This window comes from Hyaena hyaena, unplaced genomic scaffold, assembly GCF_003009895.1.
Source record: "Hyaena hyaena isolate Hyena2069 unplaced genomic scaffold, ASM300989v1 scaffold_109, whole genome shotgun sequence".
In the NCBI taxonomy this organism is placed as follows: domain Eukaryota; kingdom Metazoa; phylum Chordata; class Mammalia; order Carnivora; family Hyaenidae; genus Hyaena; species Hyaena hyaena.
Window position 1 is genome coordinate 271,345 of NW_024080740.1, and position 18,628 is coordinate 289,972.

General features: G+C 41.5%; 1 protein-coding gene across 4 annotated transcripts; it reads left to right on the forward strand.

Annotated features, from left to right (window-relative positions):
• Nucleotides 1–1,263: 1,263 nt before the first annotated feature.
• ASNS (asparagine synthetase (glutamine-hydrolyzing)) lies at nt 1,264–18,424 on the forward strand. Of its 4 annotated transcripts, XM_039236245.1 has the most exons (14): nt 1,264–1,361; nt 2,588–2,685; nt 3,675–3,710; nt 4,282–4,553; nt 8,894–9,131; nt 10,315–10,500; nt 10,762–10,863; nt 11,515–11,642; nt 12,760–12,886; nt 14,934–15,040; nt 15,509–15,609; nt 16,892–16,973; nt 17,061–17,216; nt 18,079–18,424. In XM_039236245.1, exons 4-14 carry the CDS (start codon nt 4,305–4,307, stop codon nt 18,286–18,288), a joined length of 1,686 nt encoding a protein of 561 aa, XP_039092176.1. In that variant the 5' UTR covers nt 1,264–1,361; nt 2,588–2,685; nt 3,675–3,710; nt 4,282–4,304; the 3' UTR covers nt 18,289–18,424. The 4 variants fall into 4 exon arrangements, with proteins under 4 accessions (XP_039092176.1, XP_039092177.1, XP_039092178.1 ...); XM_039236247.1 differs by lacking the exon at nt 2,588–2,685 and having other exon boundaries at nt 1,285–1,361; XM_039236246.1 differs by lacking the exons at nt 2,588–2,685; nt 3,675–3,710.
• The last annotated feature ends 204 nt before the right edge of the window (nt 18,425–18,628 follow it).

The following is an 18,628-nucleotide window of genomic DNA, read 5'->3' on the forward strand; positions in this document are numbered from 1 at the left end:
GAACTCCATTGTTTCCTGAAAGTGAAACTGGTCAATGACAAAATGTAACGAGGAATCGAATTGAATTGAAGACACGTTTTGAGACTCTAGCTAGTGGTATCCACTGAGCTGATAGTGGGATTCAAAAGGTGAAATCAACACAACCAGGAAGGTGCCAATCTAGTTGAAGAAGAATATAACCACATCACAAAGTTTGGGATCCAACACAGAACACAAATACACCAATCTGTAGATCCAGAGGTTGGAGAAATTTAATTATGTCTGAGGTAGAAGACATAATGAAATCTACCTTGTAGTTAATAAAAAGATCATATCCTCCCAGCTCTTCCTATCTGCCCCATTATTTATTAACAGAGCAAATATTTCTGTATCCATCCTATGTATTAGATGCTCTCTTTGTAGTTAAGGAGAAACTGAAGTACAGGTTTCCCTGTTATCTCAAAGCAGAGTGTTCCTATGTTTCATAGGCTGAAATGACATAAAAGGAAGAAGCAGTTACCATTAATTTACACGGAGAATTTGAGTTTTCTCAGAACCAAGAAAATAACCTCTGCTAGGCCTTTCTGATACCTTAGGACACGTCCTGCTAATGCATGCACAAAACAGAGATAAAGCATAGACACTCCGAGACATTGTTCAAAGCCAGGGCGCCTTGACGCAGAGTATAGTTCTGGGGAAGAAACTTGGCAGAGCCACTCTTGCTGCCTCTCTAATGGCCAGTTACAAAATAAATACTGAACGCTATTTTCATTTCTCCTCTTTTCCCCCTAAAAGCAAAAATCCTCTGCAGATGTCTTTCAGTGAGTAAAAACTAACTGAATCAGTACCACATTAGGTGGTAATGTGGGTCTTTTGTAAAAGCAAAGTGGCATAGCGTGAACTTTTGAAAAGCGGGGGATACCTGTACTCCCAAACACTTTGCAGTTAAGGATCTGAGGGAGATCTGCTGTAGAGGGGGCACTGCCATCAATTTGTTGTTGATTTCCCCCCAGAACCAACCAAGTGCAGAAGGCCCCCTAATTGTCAGAACAGCAGGTAGGATAACTCTCGGTGTCCGTGGGGGACCTGGCCAGCCCTCTGAGGCTCTCCTTCAGCAGGTGCGGTAACACTTCTCGGGAGCTGAAAGCAGCAACTCCCCTCCCGCTCCCTGCTCCTCCTCCGCCCCGCCCCCCTCCTCGCCTCCAAGGTCCCGCATTGTGGGCCACGCCCCTTCGCGCTGGTTGGTCCTCACAAACATGATGAAACTTCCCGCACGCATTACAGGAGCTAGGCCGGTATAAAGTGAGAGGAGGCCCGGCCGCCCCGCCCGCAAGCTGCAGCCCCTACCTGGCACCTTGGTCACTCCACCCGCTGGATCCCAGGTACGCCAGGCCCTGCCACGGAGTGCAGTGCCCTCCCGGTGTGCCCCGGGCTGCCCGGAAGGGGGTTGGGGAAGCAGCAGGAGGAGGATGCGCGGCCGTCGGGCTAGCACAGCGGGGGGCAGAGGCTGATTCAGGCGCCCGCGGGCTCTGCGGCTCCGGGTTCCCACCCGTAAAGGGGGCGGGGCCGATTATTGCGCACCTGGGAGCCCGCTGCTGGGCCTGGCGGAGGTCTGGTTACTCAGAGGGTGGGCTCTAGTAGAAGCCTGAGGGGAGGCCGGGTCGCGCAGCCCAAGTTCGCCCTTGTAAATTTACTGATTTTTAAAAAACATTACATTGCGTCCAAGACTGTGGAAAATTTTGCAGTCTGGGGGGCCCTGCTGCGGACCGGCCAGAGGGTGCACGTGGCTGGGGTGCAGTTGGAGTTTCGGGCCACACAGTCGCTTGGTCCTGGTCTCAGGGCTGTCAGTCCGAGCCTAAGGGTCTCTACTTAGCCCCCTCACCCCTGGCTCCCATCTCCCTCCCCCCGCCATCCCCCTCGAAACAGGCTGCAGCCCTCAACAAGTGACTTGATGAGCAAATCCTGCCTAGAAGACAACTGTTCAGGGCGACAGGCGGCATGAAATGCGAAAAAGCAAATGAATGAGCATGCCTTTCTCAGTGGTTATCTGTCTCTTCTGTTAAGGGCTGGTTTCAGATTAATGTTACTGTTTTTAATAAAAGGACGGTTTTCTTCTGGGCCCTTGACCTACATTATTTCTTCACGGGCCATTGTCCCAGGTGCTTGACTAACAATTTAAAAGCACTCCTAACTCTTTTTTTTTCCCCCTTCCCATTGATTTGCTGCCTTCTATGAGATTAGTTAAAAGTAATTTAGGTCTGGAAACGGTCAGGGACTTGGTTGCTGTTATCTTAATGTAAAAATAAAACAAGATGCTGAAGTTCAAATAGTTGGTAAATAGCATAGAAATTAAATGCATTGGATCAGCACTGTCCAATTCAGTCTACATGTAACTGTTTTTGAGAACTTGAAATGCAGACTAGTCTGAACTGAGATGTGTAAGTGTAAAATACACCAGATATTTATTGACTTTATTAGAGAAAAGCAGTGTAAAAGATCTTGTCAATAATTTTTTATATCTGATTATTTGTCAAAATACTATCTTTTGGTACATTGTGTTAAAATAGATTTAAAAACTTTCCCTTTTCTCTTTACTTTTTTCCTGGAGACACCAGTACATTGAAAATTACATATGTAGCTCACATTTCTACTGGACAGCACTGCCTTAGAAGTTTATGAGGAAAAGTGGAAAATTACTGGGAACAGGTAACAGCAGTAGGAAAAGGCATTGCAAATAGGACCTTTGCAAGTAAGACTGATTCCAACAAAAATAGATAACAGTTTTAATTTGCTATTACCTGCTGGAGAAGTAAGTGTGCTTCACTAATGTGTTTTACCCGTCTTTCCCCTTTAATATAGTGCTTAGTGTGTGTTTCCTATAACAGGCTTAATAATGGGATTCACTAAGCAGCATTAGGAAGACTTAGAGAAATGATTCACTAATGACTTCTTGTGATTTTCAAAGTAGTTTCTCAGCCCATTTTTCACTGGTATAGAGTCACAGATGGATGCCTTATGAGTAGTCCTCTCACCTCAGTCTAAGTGAATTTTCCCCCTAAATCTCAAATATCTCATTAGTGGCTGTTTGCCAAGTTCATGGAAGGAACTGCATTGGACGTGTGGTACTTCATTTTCAAGTTGTTGCTATCATTTTTATTAATTTGATGTGGTCTCATTAAAAGGCCAAACAAAGCTTTGGTTCATTTCGATGCAAATGTCCTCAGAGGATTGCTCAAAGTGATTGATGTAACTTGAATAAATATATATATATTCGATGATTTTGTCTCAAGTTAGGCATTCGCTACAAATTTGCCTTAAAAAATACCCAAATATCGAAGTTGTTTTTAGTAAAATAGCTGTTTTGAGCTGGCAGCATCTAAATAAAAAGCCTTTATTTCACAAATGAGAATATAAAATTGCAAAATAACATTCACAGAAGTTATTTGTTTGCTTCTTGGCCTGTAGGGATGGCCAGGTTCAGGTTGTTTTTTAGAGATGTTGTTGCTGTTTATATCCCACCTACTTTGCTTTCTTATGGACCAAAGCAGCCTTGAGACAAAGATATTTGAGGACATTTTTGTCATTTAGGACATTTTGATGGTGAACATTATGTATCTCTGTCAACTTAAAATTTTTTTGTTATAAATCCAGAATATCTAATATCAGATAACATGCTTCTCTTTTTTTCTCTTTAGAATATCTTTTATTGAGTTTGAATAAGTCACTTAGAGGTAAGCTAGAAGTTGTGAAATGCTTATAATTGCTATAGATCCTAACATTACACTTGAGCAGTATGTGTGATCTTTCTTACCGGCTATACTCTATGTGCAGGTAAAGAGAGGACATTTACTTGTCAAGGAGACCTGAGATGGGACTGTGGTAGTGATCTGGGGAGTCTCTTGGATTTTTGAGGGCTTCTGACATTATGGGATGGAGAGAGTGGGACAGGGATCTCTCACTGGGTTGGAGCCAGCCTGCATGCATATCTGTATCTTGGAAATCAACCTATAATGTGACCTGACTCCCTCCCAGCTCTAACTGGTCAAGTTCCAAGGTGAGAGAGATGCAGGCTTTGACAGGGTGCTAAAGCTTTAGCTGGCTGGACGTGAAGGTCATGCATCTTTTCTGAATACTTGTACGCCAATTAAATCAGTCTCAACCCCTGTGTGCCTGCCAGCCTAATACTGGAGATAAGATGGTTTAAATATCAGTCTTTGAAATCATCGATGCCAGTTTTTGGAATCAAGATGTAATACAGACTTAGATATTGAATGTTCAGCTGGTCTGCTTTTCTCTCCATAGAGAACCCCTAGCTCCATTGCACCATGTGTGGGATTTGGGCCCTCTTTGGCAGTGATGACTGCCTTTCTGTTCAGTGCCTGAGTGCTATGAAGATTGCACACAGGGGCCCAGATGCATTTCGCTTTGAGAATGTCAATGGATACACCAACTGCTGCTTTGGATTTCATCGGTTGGCAGTGGTTGACCAGCTATTTGGAATGCAGCCAATTCGAGTAAAGAAATATCCTTATTTGTGGCTCTGTTACAACGGTGAAATCTACAACCACAAGAAGGTAAATAAACCAGAAGATATCTGGATATGATTAAACCCTAGGGCTGTTTGGTTATAGTAATTTTATATATTTTGTATAAAGCTTTTTACTTTTCAGTTTCCATGTTTAGTATCTCTTTGCTCCAATTATAAGGATAGATAGATAGGACACTGATGCACAAGGAGCTCAAATGATCTGGTCCCTAAAAAAAGATAAAATGAAGATTACAGTTCTTTAACTCTTAGAATTTTTTTTTCCCATTATGAATTTGAATATTAATCAGAGCCTGTGTTTTGGTGCTGGGGATACAGTAGTAAGTATGAGAGGTAGGTCTGCACTCTGATGGTGTTTATTCATTAAAAATCAAAAAAGGCAAAATATCCTTGATAGATATTCTGGGAAAAAAATGATATGGGAGATCGTGTCAGCAAGGGTGGTCAGTGAAGGTCTCTTGAGGAACTGACACTTGAACTGAGACCTAATAGACAATGATCAACTAGCAGGCCTGGGAAGGGCATCTCATGCCGGGGAAATAGCACCTGTAGAAGCCCTGAGGCAGGAAGCAGCCCTGGGATTGTCAGATGTGATCAAGGGGTTAGGTGGTCAAGGTGGGCTTGGGAGGGCAGGGAGGACCAGATCAAGCAGCACTTGGCAAGGAGTTGGAATATCCTTCTAAGAGCAAGGAGACAGGAGGACTTTAGGGAACGTATAGAAGAGGTATAGAAGTTAATAGTTTTGGGGCCCCTGGGTGGCTCAGTCGGAGCATCTGGCTTGGGCTCAGGTCATGATCTCACAGTTCGTGGGTTTGAGCCCCGTGTCAGGCTCTGTGCTGATGTCAGCTCAGAGCCTGGAGCCTGTCTTTGGATTTTGTGTCTCCCCCTCTCTCTAACCCTCCCCTGCTCACGCTGTCTCTCTCTCTCAAAAATAAATAAAACATTTTTTAAAAATTAAAAAGTTTGGAGGAAATCATACTGGTAGCTTTTATATAACCCTGCCCTCATGCCATTTATTGCTACTATATATTGACTACACTTAAACAGAACCACAGGACAGAAGAGTGCAAGGAGTGATTTTTTAGCAGCATTAAAATTGGAACAGCTTTCTAATCTGGTGAAAGCAGACTCAGGATGAGAATGGTAAGGGGGTGGATATTCTGACCCCAGGAAGCCAAATTGGCTAAAACCCTTCCATTCTGGAATTATTTGACTAGTTTTGCATAAATTTTTTAATCCAAAATCTCCAAGCTATTTTTTGTTTGCCACACTCCCCCCCAACTTGTAATTTTGAAAATTTCAAACATATGAAAAAGAATAGAACAAATAGAACTTAGGCTATATAATTGTTAATGTTCTGCCATATTTGCTCTATTTCTATGTATATACACCTAGGCATTTATTTGGGGGCCGAATCCTTTTAGAGTATACTGCAGATATCGTAACACTTTGCTCCTAGTATGGAAGCACTTACCTCTTAAAAATTAGGGCCTTCCTCTATCTAACACCAATACTGTTAAACCCAAGAATCAATAATATCATTTGATATTGAGTTCAAATTAAATTTCTTCAAGTGCAGGGCATCTGGGTGGCTCAGTCAGTTGAGTGTCCGACTTTGGCTCAGGTCATGATCTCACGGTTTGTGGGTTCGACCCCCGCGTCGGGCTCTGTGCTGACAGCTCAGAGCCTGGAGCCTGCTTCGGATTCTGTGTCTCCCTCTCTCTCTGCCCCTACCCTGCTCACGCTGTCTCTATCTCTCAGAAATAAATTTAAGGAAAAACATAAAAAAATTTTTTTAAATAAAATAAAATAAATTTCTGCAAGTGTGACAAAAATGCCTTTATACTGCTTTGTTTTGCTTGAAGCCAGATATAATTCATACTTCATACATTTGGTTGTTAGGTTCCTTGGTATATTTTTTGAGTCTTGATATACGTCTGTCATTCATGGGGAAGGATTTATATTCTAGCCACCTTTAGGACATGTTTATCTCGGACAATAGCTTTTGCCATTGTGTGTTGTCTGCTTATAAGAATACTTTTAATAATAGGCTTCTCATTTGAAAAGTTTTTGTAGTTATTCAGCAGATTCCTTTCATACATTTATTAAGGATATATTATAAATAGGCATCATTTTTCTAGGTGTTTGAAGATGAAGTGGTGAACACGAAACGTAAGAATGAAACGTCAAGCTAGTGAGAGTACAGGAGGGGAGCAGTTAAGACTTCTTTCTTACGAAGCCAAGTTAGTACTATACACACGAGAATGCTAGGTTGTATTACAGCAGTATTAACCTTTCACCTAAAATCATATAGGAAGTCCCTTGTTTTACTTTAACAGCATTGCTGGTTTTACATATTTTGTTGAAAATAAAAGTAAATAAAATATTTAAAATATATAAGTTTATATAAAATAAATAAAATATTTACTATTATGCAATAGTAAGTATTTCACAAGTGTTTTATTTTAAATTAACCAAATGTGTTGTATTTTCAAAAGCATAGAAATTCCATTGCTTCTACCAGTCATCTAAGCTTACGCAGTGTGAGCAGCCAGAGATCTGTCGGTGAGGAGGGTGGCCATTTTACATTTGTGTAAAGTACGCTGCAATCTAAGCTCCAAAGCCCGTCCTTTTTTTTTTTTTTTGGATGAAAATAAAAGTTATTTCTAATAATTAAATACAGCTAGAGGTATGCTGGGTGTGGAGGAAGAATAAATGAAGGAGAGGATGAATGGGAGTAAAGGCTGGGGCAGAGAAGAGGTGCTCTCCCTACAGGGAGCGTCAGGGACTTGCAACCAGCAAGTCAAATGGCAGTGTGATTTCTGGATGGTGGCAGGATACTGGGACTTTTATCTAAGTGCAGCTTTTTTTTTTTTTTTTTTTTTTATAAGATGGGAGGGAGGGTCAGAGAAAGAGAGACAGGGAGAGAATTCCAAGCAGGCTCTGTAGTGTCAGTGCAGAGCATAAAATGGGGCTTGAACTCACAAACCCTGAGGTCATGACCTGAGCCGAAATCAAAAGTTGGACGCTTAACTGACTGAACCATCCAGGCACCTCCTAAGTGCAGCTTTTACCGAAGTGTGGTTTCAGGAGTGTTTCAGGCAAGGGTTAGCCAGAGGGCAGTGACGAGAGTGGTGACAGAAGTGGAGGGTAGATTGGGGAAGCTGTTGCTGACTGAAAGCATTCCATGGTTTGCGGGGCATATTTATCCTTCAGAGATTTAAGCCCAAAAGGGTAGGCAGAAGACTGCTTCCAAACCCCACCTGCTAGTGACAGGATCTCCCCTGACCTCTCTCAGAGGAGGGAGAGGTGGACAGGAAGTGGCTTTGTAGGCACTGGAGGCAGTCAGAACCCATGGTTTGGGTCATTCTGTGAGGGCTTGTAGATGGAAGTTTCACAAATGATAGAGTGAGCGTCATTGTGAAGCATGTTTATGGGTCATACATATACGGACATATAGATTTACTTTGTGAATTTTAAAAACACGTTCTAAATGTTTCAACGTATCCAGGATTTCCACGTGATTTTGTTTATATGAACTTCTCTCTCCATGGTCAGCCAAAAATAGGAGTAAGCTCAAAGAAAGAGGAACTCCAGGGGCTTCCCCCCTTACCGTTGGCCAGAGGTGATGGAGAGCCAGAGTCTGGTGTAGTGTAATCAGACCCTCTCCCTCTGCACTCATTGGTCATGATGGTCACTTTGCTGTGCCCTTGGGGCATGTGGACTACTGAAGCTCCCCTGTCATTTTCTCTATCAGTGAGAAGTAGCTTAATACCACTGCAGTGGGTGGGAAGACTGAATATTCTAGTCTTCCCCTGGGGGACAAGCAGCTTTATCTGGATCGTGTGTCTTCATCATTGTGATGGAGCTGTTTATTTGTCAGGGAATAGTACCAGCTGTGTGTGTCCTTTTACTTTCCATTTTCATAGGCAGGTCTTTGAGACTGAACAGGAAAAACCTCAGCTGATCCTATATTCCCAAACCAAAATATTCCCATTGGGGAAGACACATTTTTAGTGTCATGGCAACCTATTTGCTTAACTTACATACAGATATAAATATATATGTATTATAGACATAAGTCATGTATAATATGCATTCCTATCCCTCATGCATTACTGCTTTGCTACATTGCCTCTACATTTCATTTATCAGAATGCAACTAAAATGTTCATGGGTTTAGCTTGATGTTGTAAAGCATTAACAGAATTGTGAGCTCATACAAGTTGTATTTTGATAATGCCATGATTCTTCTAAATAAGGTGCATGATTGTGGAACATAGAAATGTGGAAGCAACTTTGCAATAAAAAATGATTAGTGGATGCATAAGGACTCTAACGTTTTTATTTTGCCATTGCCTTTACAAGATGAAACAGCATTTTGAATTTGAATATCAGACCAAAGTGGATGGTGAGATAATCCTTCATCTTTACGACAAAGGAGGAATTGAGCAAACAGTTTGCATGTTGGATGGGGTGTTTGCTTTTATTTTGCTGGATACTGCCAATAAGAAAGTGTTCCTGGGCAGAGATACGTACGGAGTCAGGCCTTTGTTTAAAGCCATGACAGAAGATGGATTTTTGGCTGTGTGTTCAGAAGCTAAAGGTAATGATAGAATGTTTCTGTAGGCTTTCATTATTACTCTGGTTTTGGGTTTTCCTCTTGATCATGTTTGCAAATCCCATGGTGGGCCATCCAGAAGTTTTGGAGTGACTGTTTCTCAATGTCTTTAGAATAACGTATCAAAATGAATCTGTTGATGGTACTCTCTGTTTGAAACTTTTTAATTACTCCTCAACCCCCATAGGGGCTGTGTGGCTCTCTTGAGGTCTGCTTGCTAGTACAGGGATCTGGGTCCAATCTGATCTTTGAATTCAGTCTGACACAGAAGATGACTGGGCTGACAAACTCAAATTGTAAATCATAATGAGCATTTAGCTAGGCCGTTCCTATTTACAATGAAACATTGGTTTTTAATCAGAGATCATGGTGATGTCAGGTAGCTTACTCCCTGTGAAAACTTTTGAAGGAATTTAGACTATACTGTTTAACACAGTATAGTGTTATTATTATATAATGATAATAATGAGTTCAGGTGTAAATGCCTGACTTCTTAATAACTGCCATTACCTCATTCTGGATCATTTTGTTCAAGGACCAGGAACCATGACTGTTTCCTTAACGTAACTCAGTGATAGGGCTCCTGGCTCAGTCATTTAAGTGCCGGACTTTGGCTCATCTCACCATTTGTGGGTTCAAGCCCCATGTGAGGCTCGGTGCTGGCAGCTTAGAGTCTGGAGCCTGCTTCAGCTTCTGTGTGTGTGTCTCTCTCTCTTTCTGCCCCTCCCCTTCTCGCTCTCTGACTCTCTCTCCTTCAAAAATAAACATTAAAAAATTTTAAAAAAATACCCCAGTGAAGTCAAAGAAATGACTGCCAGGGTATCATAAAATAAACGATTTCCTTGCTCAATGTGTCTTTTCTTTTTGTATTTAACTTATTATAGAAAATAGATTTTAGTGATCTGCAATTCCAGCTAGGGAGATGAAATTGAATGTAGGAGAGTTTCCTATTACTTTCAACTACTAGAAATTAGTGTAACCTAACTACACATCTCTGTACCACTATTATCTCTCTAGTAAGTAGGTAGTAGCATTTGCTTTAATTTTTCCCTATTTTGCTTATATAATGGACATGGGTTTATATTAAAAGGGTGAATAAACAGGAATTTAGGGAATAGTAAGTTACGGTGAATTGTATCTTGAGTAAAATTATCTTTTGAATTGGTAGGTCTTGTGAACTTGAAGCACTCCACAACTCCATTTTTAAAAGTGGAGCCTTTTCTCCCAGGACACTATGAAGTTTTGGATTTAAAGCCAAATGGCAAAGTTGCCTCAGTGGAAATGGTCAAATATCATCACTGTAGAGACGAGCCGCTGCATGCACTCTATGACAATGTGGAGAAACTGTTCCCAGGTAATAAAGCAAATGCCCACCCACCTGTTCCCCACCTGTCTCCCCCAAAAGGGAAAAAAAAAAGTGCTACTGTCTTGTCATTGGAACGGTTCAAATCAGAAGAGCTCTTGCCTATTTAATTTGGAGGTGGCACATTGGGATTTGGCACATTCCATCCTGGAGCAGATGCCATCGTGATTGACAGATGACTGTCTTCTGCGCTTCAGTAAATAATTCAGCTCAAGATTTTCTGGAATGTTGATTTGCTTTACGTGTTTATAGGTTTTGAGCTAGAAACTGTGAAGAGCAACCTCCGGATCCTTTTTGACAATGCCATTAGGAAACGCTTGATGACAGACAGAAGGATTGGCTGCCTTTTATCAGGTGAAGTCTGTTAGTTAAAAAGCCCAATTATATTTAGCACACATTTAAGTAAATGATTTGTAGCTGTCCCTGAGGTTTTGACTATAAAGTATTTATGATTTTCTCTTCATTATAGAACAAAAGTGTTTTCTGTAAGCTGCATTTAATATTCATAGTAATAGAGCAGCTTTAGGTTACATTCTAATTATTTTGGTATGAGTGAGCTAATAAACATTCTTTAGAATTATGTATGAGGATTTTTGACCAATTCAAATACTGTAATCATTATGTCAGATTATGTGTTCGATTTTTCTGCAAGTTGATTTCAGTTTATAAAACTCGGGGATTTAAAATTTTTTTTTAAGAATTTTATTAGCGATAGTGTGTGCAAGTGGGGGAGGGGCAGAAACGGGGAGAGAGAGAATCCCAAGCCAACTCCACACTGTCGAGCACAGAGCCCAAAGCGTGGGGCTCCATCTCACAACCCGAGAGATCATGACCTGAGCTGTAATTGAGAGTTGGACGCTTAACTGCCTGAGCCACCTCGGTGCCCCTAAAAGTTAAGCATTTTAAATGGTAAAACTCTAACCTTGGTGCTTACCAGAATTGCAAATTGTATCTGTTTTCTCTAAGCAAGCCACATAACCAGGGTACTTCCTGTCTTGCACACAGGGGGCTTAGATTCCAGTTTGGTTGCTGCCACCCTGTTGAAGCAGCTGAAAGAGGCTCAAGTACAGTACCCTCTCCAGACATTTGCGATTGGCATGGAAGACAGCACTGACTTACTAGCTGCTAGAAAGGTGAGACACCATCTCTGCTCATTATGTAATTGAGACAGACGTATTAGAATAAAAATCCAGCCAATAATTAATGATTCTGTACTTATGCTGTATTGACTCAGGTAATTGTTTTAAATTAAATGTATTAAAATAGACTGAAATGCCTTTTGAGTATCAGCTGTGTCGTACACTGTCCTCTGGGTACTTCTACGAAAGCCATGCAATACTCATAAAAACCCTGTGATAGTAATTCTGTCTTTTTGAAAATAAGGGCATGGTACAGTGGTTACGACTGCGTGCTTTGGAGCTGACTGCCGGTTTTAATATGCAATTGCTCATTTATGTAATGGGAATGAAAGTATCTACTAGGGGATAGTTTCGAGGTGAAAATGATAGGATTTGATAGGAACACACAGGCTATGTTCTACCCGATGTGGTTTACGATTCATATATAAAGTGCATCAGATAGAACATAGCCTGTAGTAAGGATTTTGTAAATGTTAGCTCTTTTCATTTTTTTTTTTTACAAAGTACTGTGTTTAGGATTATGGGCAAAGGGGACCTTGCACATACATATTCCGCGTTCAGGAGACTTTGTTCCTACTCTGGAAGACTTTACATGGAATGGAGGAGAAAGAGCTAGAGTGCAGTGCCAAATCAAGTTGATCAATGCTAAAAGCATCCAAAATAGCCAAAGAAAAAAGAATGAGGGGAAGGCATTTCCCTTACGAATAACATCCTGAATATAATATAAACCATTGATGGAGGGCCAATAGGGGGCCGAGGTTAGAGCGGGACCATATTGGACTAGAAAGGGAGGAAGTGGGTGAGGTAACTTAGGTGTGTTGGGCCCGGGGAGGGGGGACACAGCTCACTGGAACAGTAGGTTGAAGTCTTGGAGTGGGAAGAGCTGATGGACTGTCTACAGCTTGGTCAAGTCGGGGCAGAGACTGGGGGAGGCCAGGAAACCTGACTGGGGGCTGTGTAGATGGTGGTCTGGAGAATCATTTCCTCATAGTTTGCCTGATTTGTTTTTCACTATTACTGACTTATAGTGTGTTGTGAACTACTGTCATGTTTCATTTTCAAGGGCAGTTCTTATAACAAGTAACTTTATGGATATTTTTTAAATTATCAGGTGGCAAATCATATTGGGAGTGAACACCATGAAGTCCTCTTCAATTCTGAGGAAGGAATTCAGGTCCTGGATGAAGTCATATTTTCCTTGGAAACTTACGATATTACAACAGTTCGTGCTTCAGTAGGTAAGGTATTTTATAGTATCGAAAAGATTTTTAATCCTGAAAAAAGTCTAAGGTTTAAAAGATTCTTTCAAACAACAGTTTAAAAAACACTACTTAAAAATGAATGCAAATAAAATTCCTAGGTCAGCAATATTTTAAGACAAGACCATTAAGAATCCCCTATTCTCTTCTGGAGTGAGAGGAATAAACACATAAACTCCTCCATTTATGGTGTCACTACAGACAGTCCTTACCATGGTTTGAAATGAACGATTTTCGACTTTATGATGGTGTGAAAGCAATACACATTCAGTAGAAACCGTATTTTGACCTTTGAATTTGGATCTTTTACTGGGCTAGTGCCACGCAGAGGGTTCTCCCTCTCTCCCTCCCTTCTCTCCCTTTCCCCCTCCCCTTCTCTCCTTCTCCCCCTTTTTTCTCCCTCTCCCGCTCTGTCTCTATCTCCATGCTGGGTAGTTGAGCTGCAGCTCCCAGTCAGCCAAGCGAACACAAGGTTGAACAACCGAAACACTTAAAACCATTCTGGACCCACCCACCCATTCTGGTTTGTACTCTTAGTACAGCATCAGTAAATTACATGAGATGCTCAATGCACTATTCATTACAAAGTAGGCTTTGTGTTAGGTGGTCTGCCCACTGTAGGCTAATGTAAGTGTTCTGAGCACATTCGAGGTGTAGGCTAGGCTAAGCTATGCCGTTCAGTAGGTTAGGTGAATTAAATGCATTTTTGATGGTATTTTCAACTTAAGTGGGTTTATCAGGACATAAGTCGAGGAAGTTGTGTATTTATATTTCTGCAAAGAATAGATGTGTATTTTCTGCACTCCTCACCCCCCAGTTTTTCTGCATATAGTTTCTTCGGCTATACAAAGAAATAGGTCTGTGTTGTAACTAATTTATGTAAGGAATACTCATTGTATATATACTTCAGTAACTGTTCCATCCTATGACTTATCAATCAATAATTATTACTGCCCAGCAAGCAATGCTAGTCTTTTTCTGTGGATATATGCCAAGATCAAAAGCATATTCCAATGTTGTTGAGTCTCTAATGTGCTACTGGCTGAGATATGTCTCTTTAAGAGACTCAGAATCCATGTGATAAACCTCCGTTGTAAAGTTTAGGGCATGAGAATGTTACCACAGGGGTGATACTGCCCTCAAGAGAACAAAATTCGTTCTTGGAGTATAAAAAAATCTTCAGGATACAGTGGCCTACGGGCCTCCAAAGGGCCACAGTATATAAACATTTATAGTATATATCTGGTACTCCTGTTTCATTGAAAAGGCAATTAGGAAAAAATGTCTAAAAAGTCTTCCTAAAATGATAGAGAACAAATACAGGTTTACAGAGATTTGCGGCCGTAACCAATGGCTGTCTTTTAATAGCATACACAGTATTCTTAACCATCTGTGAAATTTGGTGGGGAGTGTTAGGAAAGAAAAACCTAAACTACCAAAACTCCCAACTTTTATTATTTTTGTATGATGACAGTGGATTGAAAGTTAGGAATTTGTTTTAGAAATTTGTCATTGTTCAGTTTGTCAAAGTTTTAAGGTGGGTATTCTTGGTCTAAAAGCAGAACAATTTTAAAACCTGTGTATAAAGTTGTGGAAGGAGGAGCACCTGTGTGGCTCAGTCAGTTGACCGTCTGACTTCGGCTCAGGCGATGATCTCACGGTTTGTGGGTTCGAGCCCTGCCTCGGGCTCTGTGCTGACAGCTCAGAGCCTGGAGCCTGTTTCAGATCCTGTGTCTCTCTCTGCCCCTCTCAAAAGTAAATAAATGTTTTTAAAAAATTTAGAAATATATAAGTAAATAAAATTGTGGAATGGTTTTGGGCTATCTCATTGCATTTCATTGCAACCATACAACTTCTGGGTTAAGTACATAAATATTGACTTATAGAAAAAAAGCTCATTATTTTGGAAACTACATTATATAATACATAGTTCAAATCTAAGTAAAACTTTGTTGTTTCCAAAAGCCAAACATGAGTCATTTTTGGTGGACAGTTGTGTTGACATCAACAATTTCTGTCTGTTAAGGTATGTACTTAATCTCCAAGTATATTCGGAAGAACACAGATAGCGTGGTGATCTTCTCTGGAGAAGGTTCAGATGAGCTTACGCAGGGTTACATATATTTCCACAAGGTAAGCTTTCTGACATGGAGAGATACTGGTGCTGTGTGAAGAAAAGTGGTTTGTTTGCTATCGTCTGTCTGAACACTTGAGTATATCTGGTGATGTGTGATGTATGTGAGGAAACCGGATAGTGTCTGCTTTGTACTTCTCTGGGGCAGAGAAAGACGTCTTAACAGTGTCAGGTAATCTCCATTTTCAGAACTGGGTAAGCATGACAGTCGTGTTTCTGACCTCTCTGAATCCCCTGTGGTGGCACGATTATGCCCAGGGGGTCCATTTTATCGTCCGAGACTACCGGTTTGGTGTGAAGGCAGGCCTGTTTTAGCAAGCAGGGACTCCCTTCCCCAAACTTTGTCTAGCTTTTTGTCTTACCCCCGTTAGAGCAGGAATACAGGAAAGAGAAATAAATGCTGTTCTGTGTGCACAAAGCAAAGCTGTTGGTGTATTTGTAACGTTACCTTTCTGTTTATAAAACAGGCTCCTTCTCCTGAAAAAGCCGAGGAGGAGAGCGAGAGGCTTCTGAAGGAACTCTACTTGTTCGACGTTCTCCGGGCAGATCGCACTACTGCTGCCCACGGGTAACTCAGTAGTTTGAGAAGCCATTGTCAAGACAGCTCAAAAATCAAAAAGCTCAGTGGCCAGTTCTTTTTTTCAGTTGATTATACATTTGTGCAAAGTAGGCCTTTTTTTTTGAGAGAGAGGGAGAGAGAGAAAGAGGGAATGGTACATGTGAGCAGGGGACGGGGAGAAAGGGAATGAATCTTAAGCAGGCTCCACGGCCAGCACAGAGCCCAGCTTGGGGCCTGATCTCACAATGGTGAGATCATGACCTGAGCCAAAATCGAGTCAGACGCTTAACCCACTGAACCACCCAGGGCGCCCCATGACATAGGACTTCTAGAGAAAACGAAGCTAGTCTCAAAGCCCTGTTGTGGCGCTGGTGAGGCAACTGTAGGTTGTTTTAGATGGACTTTCTGTCTTTAAAGCACAGCCACACTCTGCTGCTGTCAGAACAACCGAAAGGGAAGGCAGATGCTGCTCTTCTTAAGACTTTTTAAGAGAAGTGAAGATGATGCGGCCCCTGTAACTAGTGCTGAGTGCCTGCCGTGCCTGTCTGACACGGTGGCGACCTGCGTGGGCCCAGGGCAATGAAGAGACGAGAGGTTTGATTAGATTATAAACAGGTTTCTGTATTATTTCTGGTTGCCTGACGTGTTCTCTTTATAGTCATGTTGGCGAATCCAGGACTCTTACTGTAGGTGATAAACCATATTACATATGTTAGTTGCTTCTACTAAATCACACTTAGATTAGAAAATAATCAGATATGGTGTGGAGAATGAACAGAATCCTATCCATTTGTCTTAACCAGAGTCACCAGGAATCAGGAAACACGATGTGGCCTTTGATGAAACCCTCTGGGACAGCTGTATATACTGCATGTTGTATGTAAATCATTCAGTAGTAAACAATTTTGAATTATGTAGTTTTTAATAGGACAAGAGATGGTCTCACCTAGAAAAAACTTTGAGTCAGAAAGGTATAGGAAAAGTACATTCTTAATGATCCGGTCACTTATGATTCTTACCATTTTCTGCTTTGTGAGATGTGCATTTAATGGTTCATGGAAGGGAAGGTAAAATTATTGTCAGTTTGTTTCACTCTCTAGATGAGGTAATACGTGTTGTTCGGATTGAAGATTTTTGTCCTTCTGCAGCAGTGGACGACAGTCAGGAGGACTAGAAATGACTTTTAACATTACTGAGAGGCCAGTTGGATGGCTAAGAAATGCTCAAGGAGAAACTAAATGGACAGGTACTAAATATCCACTTTGATTTAGATGTTTCTTTTCCCTTTAAGCCTTGAATTGCGCGTCCCTTTCCTGGATCATCGATTTTCTTCCTATTACTTGTCTCTGCCCCCAGATATGAGAATTCCCAAGGTAGGTGAATTGATTCAAGATGAATACTGTCCCTTGCTATTAAACATATTTGGAATTTTTACTGCCATTCCTTTGTTTTCATGTCAGAATGGGATAGAAAAACATCTCCTGAGGGAGACATTTGAGGACTCCAATCTGCTACCTAAAGACATTCTCTGGCGGCCAAAAGAAGCCTTCAGCGATGGAATAACCTCCGTTAAGAATTCCTGGTTTAGGATTTTACAGGAATATATTGAACATCAGGTACAAGGTCTTTAAAAATACTTTCTGGCATGGGACAATCTGGATGTAGAATGGTAATCACTGCTCATTTTGTATTTAGTTTAAATGTTTTGTGTCTATAGGAGAAATTTCCTGTAAATGATAGTTTTATAAGAATTTTATAAGATTTGGGGCACCTGGGTGGCTCAGTCAGTTAAGCATCTGACTCTTGGTTTCAGCTCAGGTCGTGATCTCATAGTTTGTGAGTTCAAACCCCGCATCAGGCTCTGTACGGACAGTGCAGAACCTGTTTCGGATTCTGTCTCTTCTCTCTTCTGCCTCTCCCCTGCTCGTGTGCTCTCTCTCTCTCTCTCAAAATAAACAGAAAGAAAAGAATTTAAGATTTAAGTAGCATGAAGGATTATATAGTAGCATTAAAACTGAAAGAGCAAGAGAGGAGACTTACCAATCATCACTGACCTTCATTCAAGTACCTGCTGGGTGCCAGATTATTAGGCATAAAACACTCAGAACCACCCTGTATTACAATTATTCCCAAAAATGTTCCTTAAAAGTTGCTACAGCTGTGTCTCTGATGGGATTTTAGCATTTTCTAAGTGATGGGTGATTCAAAGGGTCTTTTGCACAATTTACAGTCATGCTTTTTTTCTTCCAACTTTTTAATCTTTGAGAGACAGAACATGAGCAGGGAAGGGTAGAGAGAGAGGGAGACACATATCTGAAGCAGGTCGAGCTGTCAGCACAGGGCCTCACGCAGGGTTCAAACTCACGAGCTGTGAGATCACAATCATGCTTTTTCTATCTTTTGTTGTTGCGAAGCCACATTAAATGCAAGTGTTCCTATGCCATTTAAAAAAGTCGTTTTGCTTTTATATTCTTACAGGTTGATGATACAATGATGGCAACTGCAGCCCAAAAATTTCCCTTCAATACTCCTAAAACTAAGGAAGGCTACTACTACCGTCAGATCTTTGAGCGCCACTACCCAGGCCGGGCGGACTGGCTGACCCACTACTGGATGCCCAGGTGGATCAATGCCACAGACCCTTCCGCCCGCACACTGGCCCATTACAAGTCAGCCGCCAAAGCATAGGCGCCGTCTGAGCAATCCCGTGAAAGGAAACATTCCCGCTGTGAAGAGTTAGGGGGCTTGGAGGCAGGAGGAGTAGCAGTGAGCATCAACCACCCAGGCTTGTTGGGCATGGAAAAAATAAAAGTCTTAAGTCTGACACGGTGCTGTAATCGTTTATATTCATAGAGCCCCTTCCTTAGAGGCAGCTACACTCTGAGCAGCTTTGACTGTACCCCAGTAAGATAGAGAGTGAGCTTAGGACAGGGCGCAGCAGTCTGGCATTTGCACGAACTCACAGGCACCGTCCTGGCTGCGTTAGAAGATTTGGGCCTGTGCCTTTCCAGTCCTTGCCTCCTCTTAG

Coding starts and splice junctions, on each gene's coding strand:
- ASNS (XM_039236245.1), top strand. CDS start 4,305: ATGTGTGGGATTTGGGCCCTCTTTGGCAGTGATGACTGCCTTTCTGTT. Junction 10,864..11,514: donor GATTGGCTGCCTTTTATCAG/GTGAAGTCTGTT, acceptor TCTTGCACACAG/GGGGCTTAGATTCCAGTTTG. Junction 16,974..17,060: donor CAGATATGAGAATTCCCAAG/GTAGGTGAATTG, acceptor TTTTCATGTCAG/AATGGGATAGAAAAACATCT.